We start from the raw sequence: 14,210 nt of genomic DNA on the forward strand, positions 1-14,210 counted from the left end.
ACCCACTCATCCTCACCTAAGGTAGTAGTTACACAGTCTGGTGTCAACTTGAGACTATTAAGAGTGAAGGGGTGGAGTTTAGCCTGCCAATCAGGTTGCTGCTTGATGACCTCATTTGGAGGCACTATAGAGAAAAATAGCTTGCTAGAGGTGGGACACACACTCTCTGCTTGGTATTCCTGATGATAAGACATATGGAGCTATGTGAGAGCCCTGGACCTAGGGGACCCACGTGGAGACCCATGCCAGCGCTGAGATGCTTCCACCGCCACTGGATTCACAAGACTTTGCACTGACTGGCCTGGGTGGGATCTTTCTGCGTTTGGCACCATTGAATGTGTTTGTGAGTCTGAAGAGAAATTGATAGATGGGTATTGGACATATAGGCTAATATCAGACTTGTGGACTTGATCTAAACTGGGCTGGGGTGTTTTCCCAATAATAAGAGCAATTCAATTGCTCTTGTATATAAAGCTCTTTCTTAGCCACATACGAGTGTCAGTGAATTTGTTTCTCTAGTCACCCTAGACTAACACACTTAAACATCCATCCAGAACCACACTGTAATGAACCCCAGTATCCTCTTAACCAAATTACCATCAGATCAAAGCACACAGCTACTAACATTCCAGAAACTCACCAAGTGGAAACTCTTTATTATTAGGATCTGAAAAACCACATCCAGAAGCCAGATGTCTGGTGATCCTCATGGATCAGGAGGGCCCATAGGAGTAACCAATAAGCAGCAGCCAGGGAGCCGGGTGGAAGGGATTGTAGGTGAGTGCCCCTCCTGGGGACAGCTGGCAAGCCTGGGAGGCGGTTATGCAGGGGCGCTGTGGGAGCGGATGGGCATGTTGAGGCGGGTCTGCAGCCAGGTGATATAGTCCTGTTGAGGCATGTGGATGATGTGCTCTCGGACAAACTGCAAGGTGGAGACAGTGGCAGTGCCCTCAGACCCTGGTCTGAAAGGTAAGGTTCTCCCCCAGATATAGAAGCTTGGTGAGTAACACTGGTCCCCCTGTCTCCCCCATCCCCCCTACACACACATCCTAATTGTCCTCCAGCTGTCGTCAGGCTGACATACCATGTTGGGGACATTAGCTGGGAAAAACAGAAAATAAAACCCAAACACCCAAACCCAAAGTCACTGTCACTGCTGTTCTAAGTCATGCCGTCCCTAAAGGACAGGGTAGAGCTGCCCCTTGGGTTTCTGAGACAGTGACTCTTTACCGGAGTAGAAAGCCACATCTTTCTCTCTAAGAGCAGCTGGGGATTTCAAACCGCCAACCTTGGGGTTAGTAGTGCCACCTGTAACCCACTGTGCCCAAAGGACCCCCGTTCTAGAGAATTATGTGCCTTTTCGTCTTACTGTGGACCCTGGGACATTTGGTGAGGCAGGAAAAACCCAACCATGTGAAACGTCCACCTTTCTTAATCCTTCATACCCTTTTGTAAACAGCCAGCATTTCCCACAACCTTTTGGCTTACAGAGGGCTCTTTGAGAATGCCTAACAGTGACGACTTGTTCCTGGAATGTGTTGTGTAAGAAGGGGTCTAGAGGGTCTTTCCTGCAGAGTCTAAACTAAAGGAGCCTGCTCCCTGCCCACCCCATCCCCACCCCACCCCAGCTTATCAGAAGCTCTACCCACTGGCCTGTGATCATCCTGCATTCGGGGGTGTCATTGCGTGTGTTTCGTGAGTCTGAAGAGGACTTTATAGACTAGTATCTGACATATGGGCTAATAGCAGAAAGATGGGCTTGGGCTTGGACTGGACTGTGTTGGGATGCTTTCTTAATGTACAATGACCTTTTATATAAAACTCTCTTTTATACACATAGGAGTGTCTATGGATTTGTTTCTCTGGTCTACTCGGACTAGCACACTCTTGGCCCAAGGATCACATTTTCAGTAGTCGAGTTGAGAGTGCTCCTTATTTACATGGAAAACCAAACCAAACCAAGGATGGTACTGTTAGTGGGTTCCAGCCCATATAACCCTGCAAGGGCTCTGTGGGGGCGTAGTAGGTCATGTATTAAGCTGATAACTGAAATGTCAGCAGTTCAAAACTGGGTGCCAGTGAGTCAGAATTGACTTGATGACAGTGGAGTTTTTTTTTTTAAATAACCCTAAAGGACAGAGTAAACTGCCCCATAGAGTTTCTATGGCTGTATGTTTTTTACAGAAGTAGACTGCCACATCTTTTCCTCATGAACCGGCTGGTAGGTTTGAACTGCTGACTTGTCTGTGAGCAGCCAAGGGCATCTCACTCGCTTGTCTATATAGAGCCTCCAGGGGGCACCACTGACTTAGAACAAATGCCCCCTGGAGTTGAAAGGGGTTCCTGCGTGTGCAAATGGTTGATGTGCCGGCTGCTCCCCTACAGGTTGGAGGTTTGAGTCCTGTAACGGGGCCCTTGAAAGAAAGGCCTGGCAATCGATTGATGAAAACAAGTCACAGAAAACCCAGTGGAACCCAGTCCTACTCTGACTCATCGGAAGTCAACCAGGAGTCAGAGTTGACCAATGGCAAGTGGTTGACAATCAAGGTCATGGGACAGTCCCCTCTCCTGTTGGAATACATGCTCTGTAGGAGTGGCACCTTGAAGTCTTCTCACTGCCGTGTCCCCGGGACTCAAACAGTGTCCCAGGTTTGAGAGGATGCTTGGCCGAGGGCACCCGAGGCATCGTGAGGCAGGGCTAGGTTACCTCGATGGCCACAGCGATGTCGGGGGAGCACAGCTCCCAGGTCCTCAGGTCCTGCAGCACCTTCAGGAGGACGTGGGGCCGAATCCTCAGGTCCAGGTTCTCCCCAAACTTCTGTAGTTTGGCCAGGATCTTTTTGGCGGGGCGGAAGTTCTTCAGATCCTCAGGGAGCTTGGACAACAGATCAAAGTACCTTCAATTCCAAGAGAAGAGGGTGCGTTAGGAAGCTGTTGGGAGACTTTGGGACCCCCCAGGCCCACCATCCCCACTGTCTCTCCTGGGTTGTCTGCCGGGGAGCCAGGAGTCCTTATCTGGGTGACCTCCTCCCTCCTGGCTTGTAAAGGACCCCACAGATCAGACACGGCCTGTTTTTAGTGGTAGTCAAAGCTGGAGCCTGGCTTGCATCTCATTTTAAAAATAGCCAGTTAAAGGCATGTCTGAGAAAGATTCGTTGATAATTTTCCTATCAGCTAGAAACATGAAATGCGTGCAGCTAGGATGGGACGATGTGGTTCTGAAGTTTCTCTTCTGAGAGTTAGGTCAAGGGAGGACACAGGCACATCCACAGGAGGCCTTACAAGATGCAAGAGGGTCTCTCACAAGATGCTGACAGCGATAAGGCATGAGTATGTAGTCCACCTCCCTCCTCTGGAGGGGGCTGAGTTTCAGTGAGACCCGAGGACGTCTCCAGTTATGGGACTCTGTGGGATAGTGGGACCAGGATGAGTCTGTGTGTGTGTGTGTGTGTGTGTGTGTGTGTGTGTGAAGCATGATTGGGATTTAAGGCAAAGGGATGGTGTTTCTTTGATGACCCCTGCCCCCTCAGGCTACTTACATTGTGATCTACTGGTGACACCTGTTGATATTTATGTCTCTGTGCTTACAAGGGAAAGCCCCGTGAGAACAGGAACCTTGCCCGCATCATTCAGTATCCAGAGTGCTAGGTTCCCTGCCTAGCGCATTGGCGGTGCTCAGGAAGTCTGGTCCGAAAGACCACGGGACGCCTACCTGGCCGCGTGAATAGCTTTGACCCAGTATCATTTCCAAACGCCTGTGGTCTGTCTGACTTGGTGATGATGAATTGTGGTAAAGCACACACAGCACCCATTTTGCATTTTCACCATGTGCTTCGCCCATGGCATGGATCATACTACAAGGTGCACCCACCACCACCGCGTGTGTCCAAAAGTGTGTCTTTACCTCCAAGAGAAACTCTGCTCATTCAACAGCATCTCCCACTCCAACCTCCTGCCTGCCCCTGATAACCACGTGTGTGCCTTCTGTCTCCATGCCTTTATCTAGTCTAGATAGTTCTTATAAATAGCATCTTCTATGGTTTGGCCTTCTTTGGCCCGTTTCACTCAGCATAATATTTTAAGCATTCATCCATGTGGTTGCATATGTTATAACCTTATTCCTTCTTATGGTGGAATAATATTCCATTTAACTTGTATATGTAAATACACCTACAAATGAGTACTTAAAATACATACATATTTGTATGACACACACACACACACAGTATTTGCTTCTCCATTCCTCTGATGCTGTACACTTCCATTGCTTCTTTCTGCCCTTTGGCTGTTGTGAGTAACGCTGCAAGGGACACAGTGGGAGTGGGACAAGTGTCCCAAGTGTCTGTGGGAGTCCCTGCTTGCACTTCTTTGGAGTGAAACACCAGGAAGGGAATTGCTGGTTCCAATGGTGATTCTAAGGAGGCTTGGAGGCGCCGTGGTGCTAAGGGAAAGGTCTGTGATTCAAACCCACCAACCACTCTGCTGGAGAAAGATGTGGCAGGCTGCCTCTATATGGGCTTTTAGCCTCAGAAGCTCCACGAGACAGTCCCACGCAGTCCTCACAGGGATGCCACGAGTGGGAATTGACTGATGGCCATGGGTTCTGAGCTGAGTAAGTGTATGGTGAACTTTGAGGAACTGCCTGCGTGGCTTGATTGTAATGTTACAATCAAGGCCAATCAATGCCCTTTCTGTAATGGTGGCAAAAATTCCACCATTAGAGATTTGGGCCAAATCTTAATTTGCCCTGTTAATACCTTAATGTGAATTAGCTTCTAGCTTCCTCTCCCTCTTCCAGTCTGTTCCAAGGAGAGGGAAAGGCCTCTCTCGGAGGCCTTTCTTGAGAGCCTTGTGTATCTTTCAGGTCACATATTGCTGGGAGAGGAATTGACGCATCCCTGGAGTGGAGACAGGGTGAAAGGTCCCACCACTCTGCCAAGGTCTCAAGAATGTGCTCGTAAGCTACAGCTTAGGAAAAGTGTGAGATGGATTCTGGGTACATGTTTAGACATGCTCAGTTCTTGATCAGGATCAAGTTAGTGGAATTGTATTTCTATTGTAGGAGAGCATAGTGGCTGCCATCACCTCTCAGAGCCCTGGTTTCCATGTTTGTAAAAGGAGGGTGAGCACGGACACTTCAGGATTTTTGGAAGGAACAAAATAATAAATCAAATTCTGCTGGTGGTGCCCGCCTTCCTGTAACCACTCGACCCATGGCACTTTTTTTTGTTGCTGCCAGCTCTCCTTGCCTGGGGCACAGGGCACCACCCTTGGCTGGCCTGCTATGTGGTCTTGAGAACCTACATTCTTGGGGAACTAGAGTGGTCTAGACCCCATATCTAGACAGTTGGGTGGTGGGTTCGCCTTCCCCACCATCCCCAGGAGTGCTTGGGAGTTAGTCTGCCTTTGCAAGCCTGTGTTCCACAGAAGGTGATTATGGAAAGCTGGATTGTCTGCAGCTAAGGGTTGGAGGGATTTTTGCCTGGTTGTGCTTGGTAGAGTGTGTGTGTATGTGTGTGTGTGGGGGGGGGGGCTCAGAGAGAAAGAAGACAACCCTCAAGGAGATGGATTGACACGGTGGCTGCAGCAATGGAGGCAGGCACAGGCACAATGGTGAGGCGGGTCCCAGCCAGGGCGGTGTTTCATTCTGCTGTGCACAGCGCCCCTGTCAGTCGGAATTGACGGATGGCGCCTGACAAGCACAACAAACGTGCTCTTGGTTTTGCTCCTTTGGAGGACTGTGTTGGTGGCCAGGGCCGCTTTGGAGGTGGGGCGCCTCTCGGCCTTAAAGGTAATGGGGTCCACTGTAATCCTGTCATAGCAATATTGCTCAGCCCACCATTGGCAAGCGCTGTCTGGGGTGGCTTTCGGGATCTTTACCAGTGGTCGGCAATTTCGTCCGCATCTCCTTTTACTAAGGAGACCTGCTGCCTCATTTTCGCTATGTCCTTTTGAAACGTTGAGACGAGGCAAAAAGAATTGAACTTCTGGAGACCGCGCTCCTCTTGGCGCCTGCGTGGCAGGGGGGTGTGACAAAGAGGAAGTGGAATCAGATTCGCTCTCTCTGATCACCACCCTTGATGCCCTGGGAGGTCTGACCTCACCTCCATTTCCGCCCAACCTTGGGAGTCAGGCCAGAGAGCCTAGCTTTCTCCAAGGTCCTGAACCACCAGTTTCCTGCTAAGCGCAATCAAACCACACTCCGGTCATGTGAGTCTGACTCACAGCGACCCCATGGGTGCAGGGCCGAACTGCACACCATCAGGTTTTCAAGGTTGTGACCTGTTGGGAGCAGGGCGCCCAGCATTTCCTCTGAGTGGCATCTGGGTAGGGTTGAACTCTCAACCCTTTGGTTAGGCACTGAGCACATAGTCTTTTGAACACTTGGGCACCACTGTTACACCCAGTCACTTTTTGACTCACTCCCCATTCTCCTCCTTGTTCTGGACTAGCGTTCTCATCTGTAAAATGGGGCCAAATAAACGGTTCCCACTTCATAAAGGTGAGGATAAAGGGAGGGAACATGTGTAAAATACTGAGCACAGAGCAACACACGTGGTGAATGTTCCCTCTCTTCCCTGCTCCCCTTAGCACTTTGTGCACATGCCATTTCTTTCCATGGATACCTATTCTTACAGAGATAACCAAGTCACTCCCCGGAAGACAACTCCCCATTTTTCTCAGAAATGTGAGTAATTTGTCCTCCCAGGCCCTGCACTATTGGCCCCTACAACATTCTCCAGTTTCATCTCTCCCGATCCCTTTTTCCTTTATGGGAGTATTTTGATCAGTCTTTGAGATAAAGTTCATTCTCCACACCTGGGCTACTAAGACCTTTGATGATCTGACCCTTTCCTGTTTCTCTCACCACCTTGCAGGCACCCTAAGCCTCAACTTTGCTTGTTTGTTTTTCTTGGCAGTTGCTCAGCCCACTGTGTCCCTCTGGGCTCTGGGACTTGGTTCTTGATTTTTCCCTGGTCCTCCCTTCCCTGTGCAAATCCGGGTTTGAATTCCACCCCTGCTACTCGGTGAGATCTGACAGGCGGCATCTCTCAGGATCACTCATGAACGAGAGCGTGAGAGTAGCACTTATCCCATAGCATTGTGGTGAGCCAATGAGTCAGTAAACACACGCCAAGCCCTGGGGCCTGCTTCTCATACAGAGTGATCGCCCCAGACATGGCAGCTGTTTTTAATCCAGCTGCAAATGCCATTGTCTCCAGGAAGACCCCTAGATCTTTCTCATCACTCTCTGGGCCCAGGTGGACATCGCTTTTCTGTACCTCTTCAGCCCACTCCGTTTACTCCGTTGGTAGCCCTCCCCTCTCTGTGTGGTAGCTGTGGTGTGCTTGTGTGTTCACCCTCCCTAACTGGCAGCTCCTGGAGGGCAGGAGCCTGCATGAGTCATCTCAGACCAAGTCCCAGAGCAGGGGCTCCATTACACTAAAAGGATGGGAGGATAGAGAGCCATCAGCCATCGGGCAGCCTTTCTTGGATGAATGAGCTCACTGGGGGTGCGTGTGCAGGGCGCAGTCAGTGAGTTTCCAGAATAGAAATGTCCAGCTTGCATCGGCCTCTGGGTGCTCTTCAAACCCTTAAGGTGTGCAGCACCCAGCAGCCCCTTCCCCCTGCCCTTGGGCTTGCCTGTGTTCCTTCCCTTCTAGAGCTCAGTGTGCACCTTTCCTGCAGCTCCTTTTAGTAAGGAGACCCGCTGCCTCATTTTTGCTATGTCCTTTGGAAACGTTGAGACAAGAAAGGAAGAACTGGACTTCTGGAGACCCCTCTCCTTTGGACACCGACAAAGGCAGGTGGTGTGGGAAAGAGGGAGGAGAATCAGACCCCCTCTCTGAACTACTGGACCCTCACTGCCCCTGAGCTCACTTCCTTTTCCTCCCCACCCAAGGGACCTGACCTAAGAACACTGCTCTCAGCTCTCTCCAAGGTCCTGAACCCCCCATTTCTAGCATGGAAAGGGTCTGGAATGCCCGCCCCCTTCTCTACACACAGGCAAATCCTCTTCATACAAGGCATCTCAATCAATGCTGCTCCCTTGCTGTGCAGAGGTGCCGAATGCTAATGGAAATGGTTTTATTCGCCCTCCATGGCTTGTGTGTTGGGCTGCTAACCACAAAGTGAGCAGCTTTGAACCCACCAAGTGCTCTGGGGCGGGGAGGGCTGAGGCTGCCTGCTCACACACAGATGTACAGTCTTGGAAACCCTGTGGGGCCATGCTGCTCTGCCCTGTCAGGTCACTGTGGGTCAGACTCGCTGGCCATGAGTTAGCGGGACGGAGCTCCAGCAGCACATTTAATAGGTCTTCTGTGTCCATTGATGTAAGCCCCAGCACCTGGCGCATCAGGGCACACAGCAGATGCCTAGTCTCAGTGTCTTTGTTTTGGAGAGTGGGCCGGCGTGTCCTTACTTCATGAGGATTTCCATCTTGTCCTGGAGACAGAAGCCAGCCTCCTGGGCCACACTGTAAAACTTGGCCCTCATGGAGGTGCACACGCTAGTCTTGCAATGGGGCGTGGCTCGAGCTTGGCGGCTGCAGGCACAGAGGAGAAAGACGTGAAGGATGGCGTCCCTCATGGGCCCCACTGCAACCTCTGGGCCTCAAGGTCGTCTGCATGGGGATCCCCCACCCCCACCAGGGTTCTTTCCCCTCCTCTAGAGCCTCCCTCGGCACCCGCCTGGGGGGGTGAGGGCCAGCGCTCCCTGGCAGCATCGGACCTTCTTAAATGACTCCTTAGTGACAAAAGACGGAGAGATAAAAAGGGGCTTTGGAGCTGGGAGACCCAGGTTCACATTTCAGTGTGACCACTGTGTGACCTTAGGGAGATGGTCCACCGTGCTGAGCTTCTGTTTGCATCCCTGTCCAGTGGGCTCGAGGTCCCACCTCTTAGGGTTGTCTGTGTGGATCAAGCAAGGCTGGGAATTCGGGCGGACTCTTTCTGAAGTGCCTGGCACAGTGGGGCTTGGCTGCCATTGTTTGCATTGCTGGGCAGCACCTTGTCTGGGTGTGCCCTGCCTTGAAAGTTAGACTGGCCTGCCAGTGGCTCATTCCTTGCCCCTCCCCTCCCACCACCTGGCTGACCTTTTAAACTTCTTTGCGATGAGCTGGGTGTGGCTTTCTCCACTTGTGCTGCTGGTTTTGTCGCTGCAACATAAAGGGGTGCCCTCCTTTAAAGGGTGTCGCCTGCCCCTCCCCCATCCTCACCATGCCACGACCAGCCGTCAGGGTCCCTCTTGAGGAGGTGGATCTGATTGATCGGGGTCCCAGTCTTGGGACTTATGGTGCTTTCCCTGCCTCTGGGCCTTTGCCTTCTCTGCAGCCCCGGGCTGGGAGGTTTTTCCGGGTGTCTTTTCTGGCTGCTCAGCTCCTGCCCAGGTGTCCCGGTGCACAGCATGTCCCGCCCCCTCACACACTTACAAGCTCCCTTTGACTGTCTGGCTCTGCATCCCATCATTTACACATTGGCTGGATCTGCTTGTGCTTTGACCCAATTGGTCTTTCTGTTGGAGGGTGTGTTCCTTTTGAAGTCTGTCCTGCTCTCAATCCCCAATCAACACATCACAGGGGGCCCAGCACTTGTTTGAGGAAGAGATGAGTGAGGCTCCCAGGTCATTCTTCCTTCGGTGTTCCTGACCCTAGACCCTCTCATAGTCCAAAGGTTCTCTTCTCCCACTGAAGTCATTGTACGGAAGTGTCCCCCGGTTTGGTGGCAGGCAGAGTTGGGTTCAGGGGGAGCCCTGCCACTAACACTTCTCAGTCCAAGGGCAAGCAACTCACTCCCCCGTTAGGTTCTCCGTTTCCATAGCTATGAAATCGGCATTCTAATATCTATACCACGGGACATGGATTAACCAAATAGAACCCCCGATGCAAGTACTTGGGACCTAGCAGAAGCTCAGTCAATAGTATTAACCTGCTTCCTCTTTTCTTTCTTCCCCCACGGGGAGCAAATGTGTTGAACCAGCCATTCCAGGGCTCTAGATGTGTGTGTTGCACATACAGGGTGGGTGTTAGCAAACATGGCCAACAAGCATGTGAAGAGCTAGATGCTTGCATTCATGAGGCCTTTCAGGGATGTGACTTACAATAGCAATGAGCTATCACCGAGCATTAAAACCCAAACTGAAAACAACAAGTGCAGTCAGGGCGTGGAGAGACTGGAAGTCGCATGGTGTTGGTAACAGAGATACCCTGTGATCTCGCAGTCCCTCGACCCGGGGTATGTCCTGGAGTATTAGGAGGTGTAGCATGAATAGACGCATGCCCAACTTTGATCCCCGCAGCACTATTCACCCAACGAAAGAACCCAAGTGGGAAAAGGGGTAAACAAACCTCTCGGCACATGCGCACAACAGAAGACTGTGCAACACTAAAGAATAAAGGGGAATCTGGGGAATCCCTCAGAACGTGAATGCACCTGAGGATGGTAAAAGGCCAGGGAGAGGTTTTCACTCTGAAGGAAACACTCTTGGTGATTGCTATGGGTAGGGAGTGGGGGAGGGTACATTGCCAGCGAGAGGCTAGGCACATATGAACCTGACTGAAGAGGAGGACAGCCTACAAGAGGAAGGCCAGCAAACAGCGATGGAGTCGGGGAGGATCCTGGGAGGAGTGCACGCCATGAAGCAAGGTAAAGACTGCAGAGGCAAGTGCTGTGGCCCACACACAGTCCGGCTGAATGGGTGTGGGAGGGAGAGTGGGGGTATATTCGTGAATATAGATATAGGTTGGACAAAGGGTATTTGTATATGTGTATTTACTTTTGCTACCAATATAGCCAATGAATGTGGTGGAGCATACTGGGGGGTGGGGGGAAGTCTGGAAAACTTTTTCGACATAACCAAACACCAGGAGGGAATGACACACAGCAAGTCAATTAGCATCACATCGCCCACAAAGACAATGTTCTACATCCTACTCAGCTGACTCATGACCGGGCTCTTCACGCTCATGAGCGCCATCTAAGGTGCACCTGTCAGTCTCTCCCGGTCCCAGCAAAGAAGAATGAAGAAAACACACGGACACAATTAGTCCAACAGATTCATGTACCACGTGAATGAATGGCAGCCTCCACAACCCTGAGACCCGTTGAACTAGATGGTGTCCAGCTACCATTACCAACTTCCCTGAAAGAGATCCCTTTAGAAGGTCCTAGACAGAGCGAGAGAGACATGTAGAACAAACTCAAAATCATAAAGGAGACCAGGCTTATTCAAATAGATACTGGTGAAGCCTCAGTTTTCCAGCTGGCGATAAACAGACAAACCTAAGCAAATAGCAGGAAACGTTTTGCCTGCCTCACTTCCTCTCATTTTGGTCTGCCTTCATTTCCAGCCGCATTGTTTTTCCTCCTCACTGGGTCTCAGCTCCCTCCTGCCTTGGGCACATGCTATTCCCTTTGCTTCGAGTCCTCTTCCCAACTCATGGGTTAGCTTCTTCTTTGGGTTCTTCGGGCCTCAGCTTACATGTCAAACTCCACCTGGTTAGCATCCTGGTTAGCACCCAGTGTGTGCCCTGTGCTGCTGCTCTTGGAGAACACAGTCATGATTATGCAGCCAGCTATGGACACATTTGATCGACAGTTGATTAACCAACTGACCAGCGATTCTCAGCCCAACACCCAGGGACAAGAAGGTAGATTGGGAAAACATTGAGTCTTGCTTTTGACCAACCTGTAGCTAAGATGGAAACCACAAGCATGTGTAATCACATTTCAATTGTGGGAGTTAGTTTAAAAAATCCATTTATATTCAACACAAATTGAGAATTTTGGTATTTAAAAGACCTACCGTTAAAGCCTTAACTTATAAGTCAATATTAAAGATGCTTATAGATGACTGTATCATAAAGTTGGTTGTAGTCATTGGTATTGCTATAGATTTCGTTGTCTTTTGTAGAGAATCACTTGCCCTTGACTCATTTTGGACTCTTGGCGACCCTCTGTGTGTCAGACTAGAGCTCTGCTCCACTGGCCTCATCAGGGTTGGTTCCCAGGTACCTTGAACTGCCAACCTTGTGGTGAGCATTTCTGATTCACCCCCTAGGGATGCCTTGTATTTTGTATTATGCACTTAAAACCTGAATTTCTGAAAGGTTTCCCGAGACTGCCAAAGTGGTCCATGTTAAAAAAAAAAAAGTTTGCAGGCCCGCTTCGACTGAATTTTGCAAGGGCACTGCAGTTCCTGGGATGTAGGGGTAACCGACAAACATTCTCTCAATAAATTAGGGACTAGGGCAGACCTCTCCTTCCCCCCTCCCAAATCACCCAAACCACATTTTCCTTTCCCGGTCCTTCCCCCGATGGCGCTGGCACTACTGTATTCTGTAAGATGTCTGGGGAGGGGCCATGGCTACACACCCCCCACCTTCCAGGAGATAGGAAGCTTGTTTCCAGTGAGGTCACAAAAGAAGAAGGAGAAGGTTGGGGGAGGGTCATTTTCATGGTGAGCGCTACCTGTGGGCTGCCTCCTGCCCCACATCCTGCAGGCTCTGGCCTTCTTACCTGGATTTGTCTTTACACGCAGACTCGCTCTTGTTTTGTTTCATCATGGACACGATGCTGTAAAGCAAGAGGGGCCTCTGAAGCCGGCACTGAACCCGTGGCGTGCCGAGCGCAGGGAAGGGCCATGGGAGGGGATCCCCTTTCTAGAGCAGGCCTCTGTAGAGAACTGCATGGAGTGTTTTCTAGTTACACAGCTTCCTGGGCCCTACTCCTAGAGACTTGTATTCATCAGGCCTGGGGCAGGGCCCCAGAATCTGCACGTCATGTGGCACCCCACATACATGGTCTGGGAGCCAACTTTGATAACCTTAGAGTTCTCCTGTGTTCTTTGAGAATTGCACTCACTTGGAGTATTTGGTGGACGCTCAATAAGGAGGATCCAATAAGAATTGATACTTTTGAATTGTGGTGTTGGCAAAGAATATTGAAAGTACTAAGGGCTGCCAAAAGGACAAACCAACCTATCTTGGAAGAAGTACAGCCAAAATGCTCCTTAGAAGCACGGTTGGTGAGATTTCATCTCACGTAGTTTGGACACATTGTCAGGAGACACTGTCGTGCTTGGTAAAGTAGCGGGGCACCAAAAAAGAGGAAAGCCCTTGACAAGATGAATTGTCGTGGTGGCTATAACAATAGGCTCCAGCTTAGGGACAGTGAGTGGATGGCACAGGGCCAGGCCCTGTTGGACGCAGGGAGGATGGTCACTATGAATTGGAGCAGGCTCTACTGTACTTCACAACAGCAACAGGAACAACGAGTGTGTGTGTGTGTGTGTGTGTGTGTGTGTTTAACGCAGCTTCCTCTAGGCTCAGATGAGTATAGCCGAGAGGAGGTCTGTAGACTGTTAATGAGGGCCCTCAGCAGAGCCCTATCATAAGGGACATTGGGGAAGCCCTGTTAGAGGCTGGAGGAAAAGAAAAGGCCTAGACAACTAGGGGGCGATCCCACCTTGAAACTAGAGCTACTTATTTGGCTCCTGAGGTTTTCCCCAAACCCCAGGCTTCTGTCTCTTTCCTCCCGGGAGCAGATCCAGTATCTGGAGCAAGAGAGGATCCAGATTACGTAGGGCAGGCCCAAGACAGGCCCAAGGCTGCCTTGGCAGCCTTCCCGAACTGCCTCTCAGCAGCCCACTGAAGCCTTCCAAATCTGCTGCCTTAGTGAGAGATCAGGCGAGTTCCCCCTCCCCCCTCAGGGAACTGTTGAGGCTTAGAGATTGCAGCAGGTTCTTGCTTTGTAACCATGGTTATTTTCTCATTAAAACGAAGGCAGCGGCTGCGTGATGTATCTCGTGAAAACTGGGTTCTGGGGAGGTTTTATCTTTGAAGGTCCTCAGCTAGTCCCTCAGAGCCTATCTTCTCATCCATAAGTTAAGATGGTAGTGAGGGGAGCATACCAGTCCCAGTAAGGTGCTGTGAAGATGCTGGGTGCACCAGGTGTGAAAGCAAAGTCCATCCAACCACCAGTCACTGTCCCTACCTGTCACTGTGATTTATTGAGTGCTGGCTATGCATCTTGCACATACTAAGTATATTGCATGAAATATTTTACTAAATGTTTAAAATGAACCATTGCATAGGCATTATTTCCATAACTGCAATGCAGGAATTATTTAATTTAAATTCACGCCCCAACCCTTTGAGTGTAGGTTGTGCACAAGCCTCATTGTATAGAAGCAGCATCAGAGAGTTGCAGACA

At 50.5% G+C, this 14,210-nt stretch overlaps 1 protein-coding gene across 1 annotated transcript in view; it reads right to left on the minus strand.

The window, feature by feature from the left end:
• Positions 1-820: 820 nt before the first annotated feature.
• Positions 821-14,210, minus strand: part of CCDC60 (coiled-coil domain containing 60) — a 204,939-nt gene continuing 191,549 nt past the window's right edge. The window contains exons 9-14 of the mRNA XM_075534645.1: positions 12,516-12,572; positions 9,083-9,157; positions 8,423-8,545; positions 5,881-6,012; positions 2,708-2,897; positions 821-922 (exon numbers count right to left, since the gene is read on the minus strand). Of these exons, the coding sequence (XP_075390760.1) occupies positions 821-922; positions 2,708-2,897; positions 5,881-6,012; positions 8,423-8,545; positions 9,083-9,157; positions 12,516-12,572 (679 nt within the window). The remainder of the gene's footprint in view (positions 923-2,707; positions 2,898-5,880; positions 6,013-8,422; positions 8,546-9,082; positions 9,158-12,515; positions 12,573-14,210) is intronic.

This window comes from Tenrec ecaudatus, chromosome 16 (genome assembly GCF_050624435.1).
Source record: "Tenrec ecaudatus isolate mTenEca1 chromosome 16, mTenEca1.hap1, whole genome shotgun sequence".
Taxonomy (NCBI): Eukaryota; Metazoa; Chordata; class Mammalia; order Afrosoricida; family Tenrecidae; genus Tenrec; species Tenrec ecaudatus.